Source organism: Neofelis nebulosa, chromosome 15, assembly GCF_028018385.1.
Source record: "Neofelis nebulosa isolate mNeoNeb1 chromosome 15, mNeoNeb1.pri, whole genome shotgun sequence".
Taxonomy (NCBI): Eukaryota; Metazoa; Chordata; class Mammalia; order Carnivora; family Felidae; genus Neofelis; species Neofelis nebulosa.
In genome coordinates, this window is record NC_080796.1 from 4,223,604 (window position 1) to 4,242,616 (window position 19,013).

General features: G+C 38.3%; 1 protein-coding gene across 1 annotated transcript; it reads left to right on the plus strand.

The window, feature by feature from the left end:
* The first annotated feature begins 7,211 nt into the window (after positions 1–7,211).
* On the plus strand, positions 7,212–19,005 carry LOC131495895 (ankyrin repeat domain-containing protein 26-like). Its single transcript, XM_058701068.1, has 6 exons — positions 7,212–7,369; positions 7,603–7,740; positions 9,912–10,034; positions 13,961–14,031; positions 14,362–14,455; positions 18,611–19,005. The coding sequence occupies exons 1-6, from the start codon at positions 7,238–7,240 to the stop codon at positions 18,779–18,781; spliced, it is 729 nt and encodes a 242-aa protein (XP_058557051.1). The 5' UTR covers positions 7,212–7,237; the 3' UTR covers positions 18,782–19,005.
* The last annotated feature ends 8 nt before the right edge of the window (positions 19,006–19,013 follow it).

Genomic DNA, 19,013 nt, shown 5'->3' on the forward strand with positions numbered 1-19,013 from the left:
ACAGTGCAAGAGAATTCCCATTTCTGCACATCCTCACCAATGTCTGTTGTTTCCTGTGTTGTTAATTTTATCTACCCTGACCGGTGTGAGGTGGTATCTCAATGTGGTTTTGATTTGTATTTCCCTGATGATGAGTGACGTTGAACATTCTTTCATGTGCCTGTTGGCCTTCTGGATGTCTTCTTTGGAAAAGTGTCTATTCATGTCTTCTGCCCATTTCTTCCCTGGATTATTTGTTTTTTGGGTGTTGAGTTTGGCCAATTCTTTCTAGAGTATGGATACTAATCCTTTATCCGATATGTCATGTGCAGATATCTTCTCCCATTCCGTTGGTACCTTTTAATTTTGTGGATCGTTTCCTTTGAAGTGCAGAAGCTTTCTACATTGATGAGGTCCCAATAGTCCAATTTTGCTTTTATTTCCCTTGCCTTCAGAGATGTGTTGAGTAGAATTTGCTGTAGCCAAGGTCAAAGAGGTTGTGGCCTGTGTTCTTCTCTAGGGTTTTGATGGTTTCCTCTCTCACATTGAGGTCTTTCATCCATTTTGAGTTTATGCACGGTGTAAGAAACTGGTCCTGTTTCATTCTTCTGCATGTTGCTGTCCAGCCCTCCCAGCACCATTTGCTAAAGAGCCTATCTTTTTTCCATTGGATACTCTTTCCTGCTTTGCCAAGGTTTAGTTGGCCATACATTTGTGGGTCCATTTCTGGATTCTCTATTCTATTCCATTCGCCTTTGTGTCTCTTTTTGTGCCAATAGTATACTCCCTTGATGATCGCAGCTTTGTAGTAGAGGCTAACGTCTGGGATTGTGATGCCTCCAGCTTTGGTTTTCTTTTTCAACATTATTTTGGTTATCTGGGATCTTGTGGTTACATACAAATTGTAGGATTGTTTGTTCTAGCTCTGAGAAGAATGCTGGTGCAACGTTGATTGGGATTGCACTGAATGTGTAGATTGCTTTGGGTCATTATCGACATTTTCACAATGTAGCTTCAATGCCAACTTCGTGAAAGCTTGTCTTATCTCTCTACTGCTTGCAGTCCTGGATACTCCAAGTAAACTGTAAACATCCAGATCTGTGCCCACTAAAATGGCCATATACACTATTAGGAAACAGAATGACCCTTTTCAGGTCCCGGACGTAGTCATTTTCATTGAACCAGACTCCCATTCTTTCTCTGATACAAGTTCTGATGAAAGTGAACATTCATATATACAGCTGGTTCCAACTGAGAGGATATGCAGGTTTGAGAACTTGTGTTCACGTTACTCCAAGAGCGAATCAAGCATCATGAAATTTTCTCCCAAAATGTCAATCTGTGTAGGCTCAGTAATCTCCACTTCCTCAGATCACAAAAGATATCAAAATACTTTGAGGAATCTAACCTTCTTAACATTCTGTTTCTCCTTTCTTCCTTTAATCCTAAATGTCTAAATCTTCTCCTTACCTGAGAATGGTCTCTGGCTCATTTCTAACTCCTTGTCATGCAGCCAAAACATACGTTTGTAAAGTATAGCGGTGGAGGTAACAAATATTCAGACTAAAATAAGCAACCAGAGGAAAATTGAGAACATATTGTCCAATACCACCATGGGACAAGTGGTTCTCCTAGGGGTCCTTCTCAGCGTGGGTGTGGTGGACTTGATCTGCGCCAAGCTTCAGGGCCAGGTAGAAACTGCCGGTAAATGCAATAGGAAGGATTTCTGGCTGCCATCAGCCCAGAATAGGATGTGGGGAGAGGGGAAGGATGGGGACATCCCATGAAAGAGAATGCTGGCATATGAAGTCTCTGGCAGGACTAGGGTGAAAAGAGCCTGAGTAACTGAAGCTTAAGTGAGAGAAAGGGTCGCAAGAAGCTGGGAAGCGAAGTCAGAAGAAGGCTGATGATGTAGGTAGTGAGAAAAAGGTGGGGAGCTAGAACACAAAACTCATAGCAGGGGCGGAGATGAAGGGAGGAGAGACAGGTGCACAGGCATTGGGATTTCCCTTCCAGAAGGCCATGCCTCTGCCACTGCCGCCGCCTCCCGCTCCAGCAGAGCCTGGGGCCCGGCCCATGCCCACCTCAGTCTAGGGGGGTCGCCTCCTACAGCTACTCCCCCACCTTCAATTCCCGGCAGGTGGCGGACCCCGCCCCCACAAGGCCAAGTGCCTGCTGTGAGCCTGTGAACAAAACACCTGCTCTCCAGCCACTGCCAGGGTGGGGCGGGGCAGGGCGGGGCACTTGGGAAGCTGGGGGAGGAGCCACAAAGGCAGCAAGGAGCACCGCACTTCCCTCTTCTTTTTTAATGTATACATTCAGTGCTATCAGTCTTCATGTGAGTGCTACTAGGGTAGCACTACAAATTCTACTATGTTTTCATTTTCATTCAGTTCAGAATCCTTTCTATTTTTTTTTCTTTTTTCATTACTTCTTTGACCCAGGGGATATTTCGAAGTGTTCTGTAGTTCACAAACAGTTGAGTATTTTCCAGAGATATTTTTGTGCTTGTTTTTGATTTGATTGTTTTGTGGTCAGGGAACACACTATTATGACTTCAGGCCTATTGACTTCTTCCTTTTATTAAGGCTTATTTTTGACCCAGAACATAGTCTTTTTTGGTAAGTGTTCCATAGATCCTTGAGAAGAATAGTGGTGGCCAAGTCTACTATGCCCTTGCTGATGTTGAGCCTATTGAAATATCAGACTATAATTGTGAATTTGCCTATTTCTATTTTCAGTTCTATCAATTTTTACTTCATGTACTTTGAAGCTATTAACAGATACATGAACATTTAAGATTGCTCTTAATTGACCCTTTTATGATTATATAATGACCTGTTTACTGCTGGTAATGATTTTTTTGCTTGAAACTGTTTTGTCTGCTATTCATATAGCCACTCTAGCTCAGCCTTCTTTGGTCAAGTGTTAGTGTGGCATATCATATTTCTATCTTTTGAACAAATTTGTCTTGACATTTAAAGTGCATTTTGTATAGGTGGCATATAGTTGAGTCTTCCTTTTTTATCCATTTTGACAGTCTGCGTTTTAGTTGAGGCTTTTAGACCGTTTTCATTTACTGTGATTTTTTTTCAATATATGAAATTTATTGTCAAATTAGTTTCCATACAACACCCAGTGCTCATCCCAAAAGGTGCCCTCCTCAATACCCATCACCCACCCTCCCCTCCCTCCCACCCCCCATCAACCCTCAGTTTGTTCTCAGTTTTTAAGAGTCTGTTATGCTTTGGCTCTCTCCCACTCTAACCTCTTTTTTTCTTTTTTCCTTCCCCTCCCCCATGGGTTTCTGTTAAGTTTCTCAGGATCCACATAAGAGTGAAAACATATGGTATCTGTCTTTCTCTGTATGGCTTATTTCACTTAGCATCACACTCTCCACTTCCATCCACGTTGCTACAAAGGGCCATTTACTGTGATTTTTGAGATAGTTGATTTGAATCTGTCATCATGCTGTTTGATTTGCATTTGTCTTATCTGCTCCTTGTTCCCGTTCTCTTCTTTTTCTGCTTTCTTTTAATCGAGTAATTTTTATGATTCAGTTTTATCCATTTATTTATTTATTCACGTATTCATTTATTCATGTATTCATTTTTTCACTTATTTATTTAGGCTTCCTAGCTAGAACTTTTCAGTTTTGCTGCTTTAGTTGTTGGTTTAGGGTTTATAGTCTATGGCTTCAGCATCACAGTCTCCCTTCCAGTAATGTTATACCACATCGTATATAGTTTAGGCAAATTACAAGAGTTGACTTCCATTTCTTCTTTCCTAGACAGATCCTTCCTGGGTCAGCGGGATTATAGTTTTCATGAAATTTAGGAAGATTTGGGCCATATTTTTTTCCTGTCCCTTTCCCCTGCCTCTTTGGGCAATTGTATATTTCCCAGTTGAAGTTTTCTCCCAGGTTTCCAATGTTAAACTTCAGTCTTTTGTTTTGTGATGTCTAATATGTGTTTATTCCTACCCATCGTATTGTTCATGGCTAACATAATTTACATCTCTGTAAGTGCTATTTGGTTTTTAAAACTATAGCTTCTATGCCTCTAGTTATCTTTTCATGCTTTGTTTGGAGATATAGTTAAGTTACTTACAAACAATTGGATCCTTTAATCTTGCTCTTACGAATTATTGGCTGAATCCAGAGTGGTGATCAGCCTAAGGCAAATTATGAGTTTTTCTATCTTAGCTAATGTGAATAGACACTGTCCCTCGTGCTGTGGGAGCACCAGGCAGTGTTTCCTCTACTCTTTTCAGATTTTTTTCCCTTGATGACTAGGAAGTAACAACCATGTATGCACTGGTTGTTACTCTGCTGAATAGCCAAAGGGGACCCTGTGCAGATGCCCAGGGTTCTTTCTGTGTCCTGCTTTCTCCTCTCCTGGATGCTGACCTGTCGTCTCTATCTGTCTTGACTTCACCACACTCTCAGTTTTGCCACCTTGACACAAGGAGTATGGTGAAATCTACTTAAATAATTTATGTCTCCTGTGTCGTAGCCTGAAAACTCTCTCAAGGGAATGAGTTTGGGCATACGTGTTAGGCTAACGTGTTTTGTTTTCAGGGATCATTGTCCTTCATTTTCTGAAGATCTGTGTCTTGAAAATCATGTTAAAATTGTATTTTGTCTGTTTTGTTTTTGCTTGCTTCAGGTAGGAAGATAGGAAGATCAATCAGTATGTGTTACCCCATCTTGTCCAGAAGTAGATTACAGTGGAACTTCAGCACATGCTCTAGACTGTCGAGAGTGCTTGTCTTCCTCCTTTGCTTAATTGCCTCCTGCTCCTCCTTCATTCCTCAGTATAGTTATCTCTTCCTCAGGGACATCTATCTTCCTTGGGCCCAATCTAGATCAAGTTATGATCACAGAACTCTGTCTTCTAATAGGAACTATCTGAATTTAGAATTACCGTTTGAGTTGTCTTTCTCCTTCACTAGACTTTAAGCTAATCAAGAGCCAGGGGTCTTCTCTATTGTATGTGTAGAGCTGAGTATAACATCTTCCAATGAAGGTATATATTTATTCAATGTTTGAATGAGTGAATTGAAGATGCACAGGCCTGTATATGCAAAAAGTACTCATCTATTTTATTTCTGTTTCTTCTCTGATGCAGATTATGCTGGCTTCTTGAAAATCCAAGATATACGTGTTTCCTATGAGAAATTAAGGAAACTTAACAAAAATCACTGTAAACTTCTTATGGGAAAAATGACAAAAATGGAAAAAATGGTTAGTGCACTACAAAACGAGCTACAAGAAACCAAAGACATGATATCACGGTTAGAGCATCAAAAAGTTGAATGGGAACGTGAATTCTGCAGTTTGAGGTACAGCATCTTGGCTTTAAGGAAATATTTCAACTGTTTCCTTTTTTTCCAAAGATGTGTAGAGGCAATTTTGTAATTGCTGACTTACCTTATGGGATTTTTCTGGAAAGAATACTTGTTTAGTGTTGTGAGGTGTGCGATTCTTGGAAAAAACACAGCAAGTTCTTAACAGTGAATACTTCTAATACTTTAATGTATATTCCAAATCACAATTTTAATGGCCATATAAAAGTCCACCATAGTCCAAGAAACATCATTATTTAAGAGATTGAATTCTGCCTGTTTTTCATCTTTCTGTATTTTAATTAATGCTGTCAAGAATGTCTTTTATAGAAATCTGTTTCTACATGTCTGGTTACTTACTTGGAATCAATTCTTCAATATAATGTTATCTGGATAAGGTATAAAGATTTTAAAAAAGGTCTCTGATCCATATTTTTAAATTGTTCTCAGGAAAGTTTATATTACTTTCTGTACCTACCAACAGAGTATAAAATGGTCATTTTTCTCAAGACAGTAAAATTCCCCAAAATTGATTCCGTTTGCTTCTTAACATGCAGGGGTTAAAAGGTAAAGTGGGGGTGCCTGGGTGGCTCAGTTGGTTAAGCATCTGGCTTCGGCTCAGGTGATGATCTCGTGAGTTTGAGCCTTGCTTTGGGTGGGCTCGAGCCCGGCTTTGGGTGAGCACGAGCCCCGCTTCAGGTGAGCTCCTCTTCTCTCACTGTCTCTCCCTCTCGGTCTGCCCGTCATGGGATTCTGTCTCTCTTTCTCTCTCTCTGCCCTCGCTCACTTGCGTCATCTCTCTCTCAATAAAAAATTTAAACAAAGTAAAATGGGGGCGCCTGGGTGGCTCAGTCAGTCAAGCATCCGACTTTGGCTCAGGTCATGATCTCAGGGTTCGTGAGTTCGAGCCCCACATCGAGCTGTGTGTTGTCAGTGCAGAGCCCACTTTGGATTTTCTGCCTCCCTCTCTCTCTCTATGCCCCTCCTTTGTTTGCATGGGCTCTCCCTTTCTCTCTCAAAAATGAATAAACTAAAAAAAAGTAATACAGAAAGTGATTACTGATAAGTTTTTTCAACATCTCTGTCATAGGTAGATAAAATTAATTCAAAAGTGTATGCTGAAAGGTCATATTACTCTTTATTGTTTACTTAATTAATACGTATCCTGTCGTGTTCTAGAATGGATGTTTAAGTGATTCCTAAAGTAGGTATGCATCAACAAGGTAAGTTGCAAGTGTTGTGGAAGAAGAAACAAAAAGCATAGGCAACAGATATTAGACTAGTCAGCGTAGTCTTGGACGACAGTAATCTGCACATGTATGTTGTGTAAACAACATCCACAGATGCTCTCTTTCACTGCACATCATTTTTGGAGGTACCTGTAAGGTTTCATCAAGTGGAGATTTCATTTCCAGTGAGTTGATAAACTTGCTTATAAACAGCAACTTCTCTTTTTAATGAGAAACTGAATTATCTGTCCTATGGAGGAATAATTATACCTGTGGGAAAGGGGGTAATTTTCAACTCTAACTTTCCTGAATAATTTCAAACTTCCTTTCCTACAACATCTACCAGAGTTATTACTGACTGAAACTAACGAAGTTGCATAATGCTTTCTCCTGGCTTTTTTTCAACTGTATATATGGTTTGGAAGAGATTGAAGTGACAAATTAAAAACATGAGCCCTACAAGAAAAACAATCGGAAAACATAGAAATTTTTCATTTGGATAATAAGCCAACATTTGTGGAACCAGATCATCAAATGAACTTTTTATGTCTAACAAAGCAAATTTTAAAAGAAGCACATGTAATTGCAGATGTACCTTAAAACAAGAAGAAGAAGAAGAAGAAGAAGAAGAAGAAGAAGAAGAAGAAGAAGAAGAAGAAGAAGAAGAAAGAAGAAATGCTGATATGTTATATGAAAATATTAGGGAAAAGTTAAGAAGAAAAGAAGACGAATATAAGAAAGAAGTTGAAACAAAACAACAAGTTGAACTCGCTCTTAGAACGCTAAACATGGAATTGAAGGCCACCAAAAATCAGGTAAATCAGTTTTTGATAAAAACTGTATTTCCATCCATATTACATAGTGTAATATTATACATATATATTTTATAGTATCCCTTTGACTCAAGATATATTATTTAGGTTTAAAATAAATTAAAACATGGGATTATGTTCTTTTGAACATTTTTTTAAAGTTCTCCACTTCAGCTTTTGACCTTTTTTTTTTTTTAACGGTATGAGACCAGAATCACAATGAAATGTGTCTCCAGGTTGTAGAAGAGCGCAGTGACACTCAGTGGCAACTTTCTCCAGATCAGAAGGCCAGAGTCTTACAAGATGGAAGTCTAAACAATCACCTTTACAAGCAAAAGGAGCTAGAAATGGCTCATAAGAAAACTAGTTCTAAGGTATCTTCTTTAGTTATTTTGAAGTACATGTGTGTATGTATTTGTATATATTCTATTTTTTAGTTATTATTACTTTTTTCTCCGTGTGTGTATGTATATATATATGTATGTATGTATGTATGTATATATATATATCTATATATATGTGTGTGTGTGTGTGTGTTATGTATATATATGTGTACATATATATGTATGTATATATGAAACTGAACTGTGTTCATCATGGAAACTATAGAGGATTTTAAAAGCACATATATTTTGAGGAGGGTCATGGGGGATGGTGGCATTTTTGCTTCACTGGATAAAATAATATTCTTGATTAAATGCATTTGTCTGCAACAAATAGTGACATTCATAATGTCCTCATCCAAGGGAGAGGCTTTTATTACTTTCTGTAGGAATTGATGAGCTCTCCCTAATCTCAAAACTATTGCTACTAGCAACATGTGTTTTGGTTTTGAACAGTTACTTCACTGCCTTGATATATTACTAGGTTAGTTGAACACTTCCGCTAATGGACAGGAGGGCAAGTGTAGCCAGTTCACTGATCATATTTTCGGTATCAAGTCTCCTACTTTTGAGAAAAGTAACAGTTTTGCTTCAAGAAGCATCCTATTTCATTACAAGGAACTTTTGATAACAATGGTATGCTGTGGTATATACTTAATGATAATTTATTGATAGGTATTTTATTCCTAATAAAATAGCTGAGTGTATTTCCCCTCTTTTATATTTATTACTGTTTTCAACAAGAGGCAATACAAGTTATTGTAGCAGTAAATAATCTCATGGTATTCTAAGAGATGTATAAATTTCACCTTATTTCCTATGAGTATTTTGAAATACAAGACTTCTTTCGTACTTGTGTATTTACACTAGAGAAGTGGCAGTGGTTGGTGCAAGAGCACTTGTTGTGGAGTGAGAAGACCTGGGGAGAGTCCTACAGCTCACCATTTTAATCTCTCCATTCTAGAATTGTGATAACCAAATGAGTTCATTGATGTGTGTAGAAGTGTTTCTATTATAGTACAGTGCCTAGATTTTTCAGTTATCAATAGATATAATTCTTATAACTGACTATAGAAATGGTAGCAAAGTAGATACCTATGAAATATTCTCAGGAAAGAAGAATTTTAGGAAATTTAATCTGTCCGAGTATATGCAGAGCTAAGGATTTTACTGTGGGGTCTCTGTGTTCGATATCTACTGTAAATTCAATTTTTAAGTGTAGTCGGGTTTATTAATCTTTTATTTTAGGCCTTCTGGTTTGTTGTAAATCAGAGAAAGGCTTTTCCAATTCTGAGATTCTGAACACTTTTCTCACAAATTCTTTTTTACTTTCATGCCTTCATTTTCTACAGTTAAAGTTCTGAACTTTTTGGAACTTACGCTTGTATAAAATTTGAGATTTGGAGCCAACTTTATTTTTTTTCCAGTTGGATATTCACTTACTGTAATCGTCCTTCCTTCCTTCCTTCCTTCCTTCCTTCCTTCCTTCCTTCCTTCCTTCCTTCCTTCCTTCCTTCCTTCCTATGTTTCTTTATTCATTAGAGAGAGAGAGAGACAGAGAGAGACAGAGAGAGAGAGAGAGAATGCAAGCAGGGGAGGGGCAGGGAGAGGGAGAGGGAGAGCGATAATCCTCAGCAGGCTCCTGACTGTCAGCACAGAGCCTGATGCAGGGCTTAAACCCACAGAATGTGAGATCATTCCCTGAGCCAAAATCAAGAGTCAGACACTCAACCAACTGAACCACCCTGGCACCCCCTGAAACCTTTTCATTGTTTAAACATAGATTATGCTTTCATTTAAAAGAAAATCATGATAATGCCATTTTATTGAGTGCTATCTGAAAATGTTTTTGGTTTTACTTAGCTTTCTGATGATCATGAGAAAACACAAGATCGGTTGCATAAAAACCACATGTTGCAGGATAAAATTGTCGTGCTGAGACTGGAAAGAGACACCATAAACAATCAGAAGTAGACAGGGAGATAACACCTTTAGTGTCTTTAACTGAATTCAGTGAACAGGAATGTGTATGTGTTACAAAAAGACGGTGAATTGATGTATGTGTTGATATTTCTCAAAGTACGTATGTGAGAGTTGTCTATTATTAACATAATTTAATAATAAGATGATTTAGAAAATCAGTAACAGAAATGTCTTATTAGGTAGTTGTGAGACAACTTCAACAAGAACTGGCTGATACTCTGAAGAAACAGTCTATGTCACATCTTCATCTGGAAGATGAAACACGGAATCTCAAGAAGAAATTAGGTCAAATCAGAAGTCAGGTATGTAGTAAATGTAACCTGTCAACAGCTAACTTATAGCTAGTTAAATAATATAAAGTGTTTTAGGATACCAATTTCCATGGACCGCTTTCTTTGGTATTTTCATTATAATTAATTTATTATGATTTTAGTATCTTTACAATGCATTTATTTCATAAACTTCTGCCTCTCCTTCTCCTATTTGTGTTATACATTGTTTTCTTATAATACTTACTTTTAGGAAAGTTGAGGCTTTTGTATCCTTCCTCAGAGAAATTGAGAGACTTTTTTCGTTCTTTCTTTAATTTAAATTTTTTTGACAGTTTATTTATTTATTTTGAGAGAGAAAGTGAGAGAGAGTGTGTGCATGCATGTTAACAGGGGAGGGGCAGACAGAGGAGAGAGAGAGAATCCCAAGCAGGCTCCATGCTGTCAGTTTAGAGCCAATGTGAGGCTCAGTCTCATGAACCGTGAGATCATGACCTGAGCTGAAAGCAAGAATTGGACGCTTAACTGACGTAGCCACCCAGGTGCCCCAAGAGACTTTGTCCCCTACTAAACAATGTTTTTTAATGATATCTCTATTACCATGATGAGGCAAGCTGGATCAAATCAGAAGATAATGTTTAATGGAATGATTCAGATAATTATCTTAGTTCTCATCTTCACTTTTGAGAAGAATGTATATTGATTTCAGGATGACTTGTACAGAAAGATCACTTAACAAACCACTTGAACTTCGGCATTTCCTTCATTTTCTTTGCCTTTTAGACATATTGTCAAAGCACGGAAATACTCTGATCATGTGTAGTATGGACGCCCAAAAGCGAGAATTAAGAACATTCTCTGTGTCCTGCCATTGGGTTTTTTTTAAAGCTATTTTGAGGTACAATACACATACCATAAAAGTCACCCATTTGCCACGCACAGTTCACTGTCTCTGTGTACACTCGTGCAACCATCACTGCCATCAAGTAGAATGTTTTCCTCATCCTGAAAGGAAACCCTTACCATTGCCCCCAGCCTCAGGCAACCACCAGTCTACTACTTGGTCTCTCAATGGAGTTGCCTCTTGTGAATATTTCATATAAATGGAGTCACACAACGTGTGGTCCCTTGGGACTAGCTAGCTTTACTTAATGTTTTCTGGGTTCATCTGTGTTGGTTACAGCTTATATCAGTGCTTCATTTCTTTTTATTGTCAAACAGTACTCCATTGTGGGCTAAGGCCCTTGTTCATTCATCAGTTGATGGACCTTTGGGTTGTGTCCACTTCTTGCCTATTAATATGGCTGCTTATGAACATTTACGTAGTTCTTGTGTGGACATCCGTTTTTAATGTCTCTGCCATCAGATTTTATCCTCTGAGTTAATCGGGTTGATTTTACCATCTCTCAGCCGTTACTCATGCTGTCCTGTCTTTTTAGTTCTGTTCCTCTTGAGTAAACCTATGTTATTCAGACTTGGCTCACAGTCTCCTTTCCAATGAATTTTCTCTGACTGTTCTAACTCCCATTAGCTTTAACTCTCTTGACACTTGTCATCTAGCCTGTGCAGAACAATTTAGTCCTTTATTTGACATTGTTTTTATTTTTTTCATGACAGGTAATTTCATCTTCCTAAGTATAAATTTAAGGGATAGTAATATTTGACACGGGTGATACTTATCCTTGTATAAATTGAAAATACTTTAACTTAACAGTTTTTCCAATAAAATTAATTACTTTATACCGTATCAATAAATTCTTCTTGAAAACATTGGTATAGCAAAGCTTTTATTCTAAATGTATGCTAAGAAATGAAATACTAAATTGAGGGGTGCCTGGCTGGCTCCAGTCGGATTAGAGTCTGCCTTTGGCTCAGGTCATGATCTCCATGTTCTTGAGATGGAGCCCTGAATTGGGCTTTCTGCTGTCAGCAGAGCCTGCATTGGATTCGTTGTGTCCCTCACGTTCTGAGCCACTCAGACTCGTACTCTGTATCAAAAAATAAACGTTAAAAAATGTGTGTATATCTCTATACACACACACACACACACTTATATAAGTAAAACTATTAATGAAAGCACTTAATCAAATAGAGGAGAAGTGTTCAATCAAATGTTTAGTTTTTTTTTTTCCCTCTCACTATGAAAAAGCACGCTAAATTTGTCTTTCTTTCTTACACAGCCAGAACTGTGATTTACAGATTTGTATCACTTTACCAATGCAAATATCTGGGGACAGCTTTTCTGATATTCTTTTACCACAAACCCTTAATCTCTTCATCAGAGTACATGCTAAAGCAGCCTAACGTAAACAGTATGGGCATGAAATGATGGAGGAACTTTAGTTTCACAAGTCTCGTTTATTTCCATGTCAGTGGCTTTCCCTTGCCTCTGATGGTCATGTAAAGGATCTACTACTGAGTCAAAGAGGTGCTATTTGTACCGTAGTCTGTGAGCATTGTCCACTCAGTGGTATAGAGAGGAAGTAAGTTAAAAGGATTATAAGTGGAAAAAAGTACTGTTGGCTAGTGGCATTGGCAAAGTTTTTTGAAGTACTGAGGAGAGATTCTGGGCCTCATGCTCCCCATTTGCTACCACTTGCGGTGGAATGAAGAATAACTTCAGTATAATTTGTATAGGGGAAAACTTGTTTTGGCAAGCCACCTGCCTAAACTATCACATTGTATTGGAACACAAACTACAGCAACAGTAATCATGCTACATGCAGACACTTAGAGCTGACTATGTGCCACGTACCCTTCTAAGTTGTTCATCTATTATTTCCTAATGTAATCTTCCCAACATCCCAGTGGGGTAGATACTATTATTATTTATTTTGAGATCACTTTTTTAAGGTCCTTTGTTTTGAGAGAGACAGAGAGAATGTGGGGAAGGGCATGTAGGGAGAGAGAGGAAAAGGGAGAGAGAGAGAGAGAGAGAGAGAGAGAGAGAGAGAAAGAGAGAGAGAAAGAGAGAGAGAATCCCAAGCAGGCTCCTCACTATCCATGCAGAGCTCAATGTGGGGCTCAATTACATGACCCTGTGATCATGTCCTGAGCTGAAATCAAGAGCCAGACACTGAACCAACTGAGCCAGTCAGGTGCCCCAGTAGGTGCTATTATTACCTTCATTTTACAGATGCAGAGATTGAGACATGGAAGTTTTAGGTAGTGTGCTCAAGGTCATACAGCTCATAATGAGCAGAACTGGGAAATCAGACCCAGGCATTCTGGCCCCTACTAGGATATTATTTCTCAAATTCTTCCATTAAATATCTTGTTGTCACTGAAAATAGCATGTTCAGTTTTATAATCATGAGAATAGAAACGTCATTCACCTATGTGAATATGTAAAATCATAGTTGATGTGGTGCTTGGAATATGAAAATAGAAATGTTTACCATGAGGTAAATTCTTATATTTCCTCCATTTGACCAATAGATACATTTGTACATTTATGTGATCATATATAATTTAAAAAGATTAACAATGTTATGTTTTTGTAGGAGAGTAAGGTTGGTAAACTATTCTGTAAGAGTATTGAAACATTTCATCTTTGTAAGCCATAGTCTCTGTTGTAGAAGCTGAACGCTTTTGTTATGACCTCAAAGTAGCCATCAATCAGCATGTAGAGGAGAGAGTGGCTGGCTCCAAAAATATTTTACTTACAGCGGCGCTTGGGCGGGTTAGTTGGCTGAGGTCCTGACTCTTAATTTCCACCCAGGTCATGATCCCAAATCCCACATCATGAGACCAGTCATGAGACAGAGCCCCACATCAGGCTTCGCCCTGAGCTTGCAGCCTGCTTACCATTTTCTCTGTCTCTCCCTCTGTCTCTTTTCCCCACTTCTGCATGCTCTCTCTCTCTCTCTCTCTCTCTCTCTAGTCAAAAAAATTAAAGAAACAGGTGATAGTGTTCTACTAGATTTTCAGTGGTTAAAATTATTTTTTCTCTATTTTAGTTGCAAGAAGAACAGGAACGACATGCAGAGGCCGTAAGATATGCTGAGGAGATGAAAGATCATGTGCAAAAGTATAATTTAAGCCTCACAGAAAATAACTTGTTTATTTATAAAGCAGATAAACAGTGTAGTATGGGAAATGTATTAGTTATGCCAGTATATCATTGTTAAGCTGGATACAAATTCCAGCTTTGAGCTATTTTTAAATGCAGAATTGTGGCATATTATCTCTCAATTTTGCACCTTATCCACAAAACACGATGAGAAAAATGGCACAATTCCGAAATCTTCCTCTTGACAAAATTTTAAGGATTTCTGTAATACCCTCATTTGTTCAGAAAGTATGTGTTGTTGTTTTAAATTTATGTGTGAGAATAATTACCTTAAGATCTGCATTTTAGGCTACAGGTTAAAAATGCCATGCAAGAAGCAACCATCAAACATCAAGTGGCCCAGATTCAAGATCTTGAGAGCAACGTGATAAAGACACGTTTGGTAAGTCGGTCTCTTAATGTCTGTCCTACTGAAAAGGAATCCGTATTTCACTAGTAGTAGTACATAAGAATGTTTTGGACCATATGGAAAATCTCACTGCTGCAAAGGTTTGGTTGATATTGTTCCTACTTGCTACTAGTGATGTAATTCTTCTATATAGATGAAGTTGATTGAATTCATAAAGTAATGACCTTTATAGTGAGATTTTCATAAAAAACATTGTGAGAATCTAAAAAAAGCAACATTTTATATATACCACATTGAGCATCTGTTTTAGTCCACCTTTGGCTACTGTTAATAATGATGCTGTGAACATTGGCATACAGATGTGTGAGTCCCTGCTAATATTTTTCAGCGTGATTCAAACATCCCCAATCTTTGAGTGGTCATTTGATCTTGAATACTGACATTCTCTTGTAATCTCATCCCTTCAGTGAGAGTTTGAGAACGGGTTATTTTAATGATGATTTGTTGTAATTTGTAATTATAAGTTTGCAATTTATTATCTTCATTAACAATGACCGGCAGATCATTATGCAAACGTCCTTCTCAAAGGAATGGACTTTTCTCCTTGTTGGATTTTGTAAAGGAAAAGAAATGCCAGTGAAAAAGGAGAAATGGCTGCTCTGTCAGGGCCTTACCTAGTAACATAGTGCTCCTACCATTGCAAGTTCAGACTCAATTTTTTTTCCATTCACTTCAGTTAGTCAGACTTTCAGAGATTTCACAATTCAATCTCAGAAAAGACTAATGTGCATTCAGGATTCTCATTTATTGATATGTAGTGAAACCCCAACTGTTTTCCAACCAGAACAGTTAATGTCCTCACACTCTCACCCTCCTTTGTAGGATTCTCATTGTAAATCCTAAGTGGGAGCAATGAGGTAGATACGCTGACCAACTCGTTTCTGTCAGTCACAAAAGCTATATAATATACATCCAAGTTTCATTAGACAGCTATACCCGTCAGGGGAACTAGAACATTCTGTTGACTGGTCCTTTTTGTGGCTGAAGAGACATTGAAAATTACTTCCTTTTCTAGACGTCTTATTAATGAGTCACATTGTATTAGGGAACTTTTCATGCGAGTAACATGATACTCAGTTGATCAGTCTTCTATGAATGAGAGTGCTAGGCATTGTCTTGCTACTGTGTCCTGAAGAAATCTTTAAGGTCTCAAAAACTAAAATTTGTAAGAATATCCGAAACTGGTGAAGCTTATTAAAGAATAATGAGGGATTTAGTGTAGATACCTATAGGAAGGAATTAGGGTTATGGCATGAAATTACCTGCCACTTTAAGGTGTTCCCTGTGGGAAAAAAAAAAAAAAAAACTTAGATAGCTTTCAGCCAACTCAGTCAATAGCTCTGACTTCTCTAGAAGGTCCTTATCTCCTGAATCCCCAAACCAGGGGCTACCTGGGTGAAGATATTTGATGCACACAATTTTGAGGTGAAGAATCTGGATTGGGAAGAAGAGGTAGCTCTAGCCAACTTAACCTTCCTAACAATATAGTCAAGTATGCGTCTGAAAGGAACTTCAGAAGACTTCCATAAGTTGAAATCTCTATGGACGAAGAAGTTACTCAAAAGGAAACAAAGGCAAGCCAGTGATCATCCAGCCCTTGTGATAAATGTCGTGTTATAAAGAAAAGTGAGACAAAGTATGCTGGTCAGCATCCTAAGGGTAAGGGTGCCCCCTAAGACTCAATAAGAAAAACACACTCAAAGTACCACAGAAAAGAGTCCAAATAAAATGTACACGATTAGCTGTCTACAAAGGTACTCCATGTCAAGTAATGATTTTTGAGTGTGCGGTTGAGGATGTTGTCTATGAGCACCTACATGGAAGAGTGAAAAGTACACATGGCCTAGGTAAAGGGGCCAAAGCTAGAAATGTGAATTAGAGAATCTGGTTGTGAAGGCTTAAGAGCAATTCAAAACACAGATAGCAAGGGGCAAGGACTTAATGTCAGGGGTTGCCGTCCTTCAGAATTACAGTGTGGTTAAAAGAGAAGAGGGAGGGCATGGTCATTTTTCTCAGCTGCTGCTGAAAAGTGAAGCAGGATAGAGACCTTAATAAAATAAAAAAAAAGAGGTTCTTGATGACCCTCAAAATGTCTTAGTGGAATGATAGGAGTGAAAGTTAGATTTTAGTGTAAAAGAAGGAAATAAGTGAAGAAAAGTTGATTCTGTGGATGAGACAATACATTAAAGAATGCTCGAGTCCACTGCAAGGGGAGAAGCAGCGTGATAGGTGGACAAATCTTCAAAAGTTAAGCAAATGGTTACTAGAAACGGAGAAATTGAAATCTTTCTTCCTTATGCAGCCAGTGCTGGAATTTACAGATTTGTAGCACTTTACTAACTGCAAAGCTCTGAGGCCAGCTTTTCTGATATGTTGTTACCACAAAGCCTTAATCTCTTCATCAGAGTACCTGCTAAAGCAGCCTAATGTAAACAGTATGGACATGAAATGATTGAGGAACTTTGGTTTAGCAAGACTCGTTTATTTCCATGTCAGTGGTTTTCCCTTGCCTCTGATGGTGATGTAAAGCATCTCTTACTCAGTCTAAGATGTGCTTTTTGTACCGTGGTCTGTGAGTATTGTCCACTGAGTAGTATAGAGAGGGAGTTAGTTAAAAGTATTATAAGTGGGGGGAAAAAAAAGTACTGTTTGCTAGTGGCATTGGCGAAAGTTGTGTGAAGTACTGAGGAGAGATTCTGGGCCTCATGCTCCCCATTTGCTCCCACTTGCGGTGGTATGAAGAATGACTTCAGTATAATTTGTATAGGGGACCACTTGTATTGGCATGCCACCTGCCTTAACTATCTCATTGTATTGGAACGCAAAATACAGCAACAGTAATCATGCTAAATGCATACACTTAGAGCTGACTATGTACCATGTACCCTTCTAAGATGTTCATGTATTATTTCCTAATTTTATATTCCCAAGATCCCAGTGAAGTAAATCCTATTATTATTTATGTTTCAGATCACTTTTATAAGATTCTTCATTTTGAGAGAGAGAGAGAGAGAGAGAGATTGTGGGAAGAGCAGGTAGGGAGAGAGAGAGAGGGAGGGAGAGAGAGAGAGATTGTGGGAAGAGCAGGTAGGGAGAGAGAGAGAGGGAGGGAGAGAGAGAGAGAATGCCAAGCAGGCTCCTCACTACCCACCCAGAGCTGGATGTGGGTCTCAATCACGTGACCCTGAGATCATGTCCTGAGCCGAAATCAAGAGCCAGACGCTGACCCGACTGAGTCACCTAGGTACCCCAGTAGGTGCTGTCATTACCTTCATTTTACAGATGCAGAGACTGAGACACAGAAGTTTTAGGTAGTGTACTTAAGGTCATACAGCTCATAACCAGCAGAATTGGGAATTCAGACCCAGGCTTTCTGGCTCCTACTAGGATTCTGCTTGTCAAACTCTTCCATGAAATATCTCGATGTCACTGAAAATAGCATGTTCAGTTTCATAATCACGAGAACAGCAATGTCATTCACCTATGTGAATATTGAAAATCATAGTTGATATGGTGCTTGGAATATGAAAACTGAAATGTTTACTATAAGGTAATTTCCTATATTTCCTCCATTTGACCATTAGATACATTTGTATGTTTATCTAATCATATATAATTTAAAAATATTAACAACGTTATGTTTTTGTAGGAGAGTAAGATTGGTAAACTATTCTGTACCAGTATTGAAATGTTTTCGGCTTTGTAGGCCATAGTCTCTGTTGTACATGCTGAGCTCTTTTGTTATGACCTAAAAGTAGCCATCAATCAGCATGTAGAGGAAAGTGTGGCTGGGTCCAATAAGATTTTAGTTACAGGAGTGCTTAGGCTGCTTAGTTGGTTGAGCGTCCTGACTCTTAATTTCCACTCAGGTCATGATCCCAAACCCCACATCATGAGACCGGTCATGAGACCGAGCCCCACATCAGACTTCGCCCTGAGCTTGCAGCCTGCTTGCCTTTTTCTCTGTCTCTCCTTCTGACTCCCTTCCCACTTGTGTGTGCTCTCTCCCTCTCTGTCTCTCTTTCAAGTACAAAAAAACAAGAAACAAAAACATTTAGTTACAGAAACAGGTAATGGTGTTCAACTAGATTGTCAGTATTTAAAATTATTATTTTTTCTTTATTTTAGTTACAAGAAGCACAGAAACGACATGCAGAGGCCGTAAGATATGCTGAGAAGATTAAAGATCATATGCTAAAGTATAATTTAAACCTCACAGAAAATAACTTGTTTATTTATAAAGCAGATAAGCAGTGTACTATGAGAAATGTATTAGTTATGCGAGTATATCATTGTTAAGCTGGATACAAATTCCAGCTTTGAGCTATTTTGAAATGCAAAATTTTGGCATCTTATCTCTCAATTTTGCACCATTACCACAAAACACAACTAGAAACTTGGCACAATTGCCAAATCATCTTCTTGATACAATTTTAAGAATTTCTGTAATACCCTCACTTGTTCAGAAATTACACGATACAGTTTTAAAATTATGTGTGAGAATAATTATCTTAAGATCTGCATTTTAGGA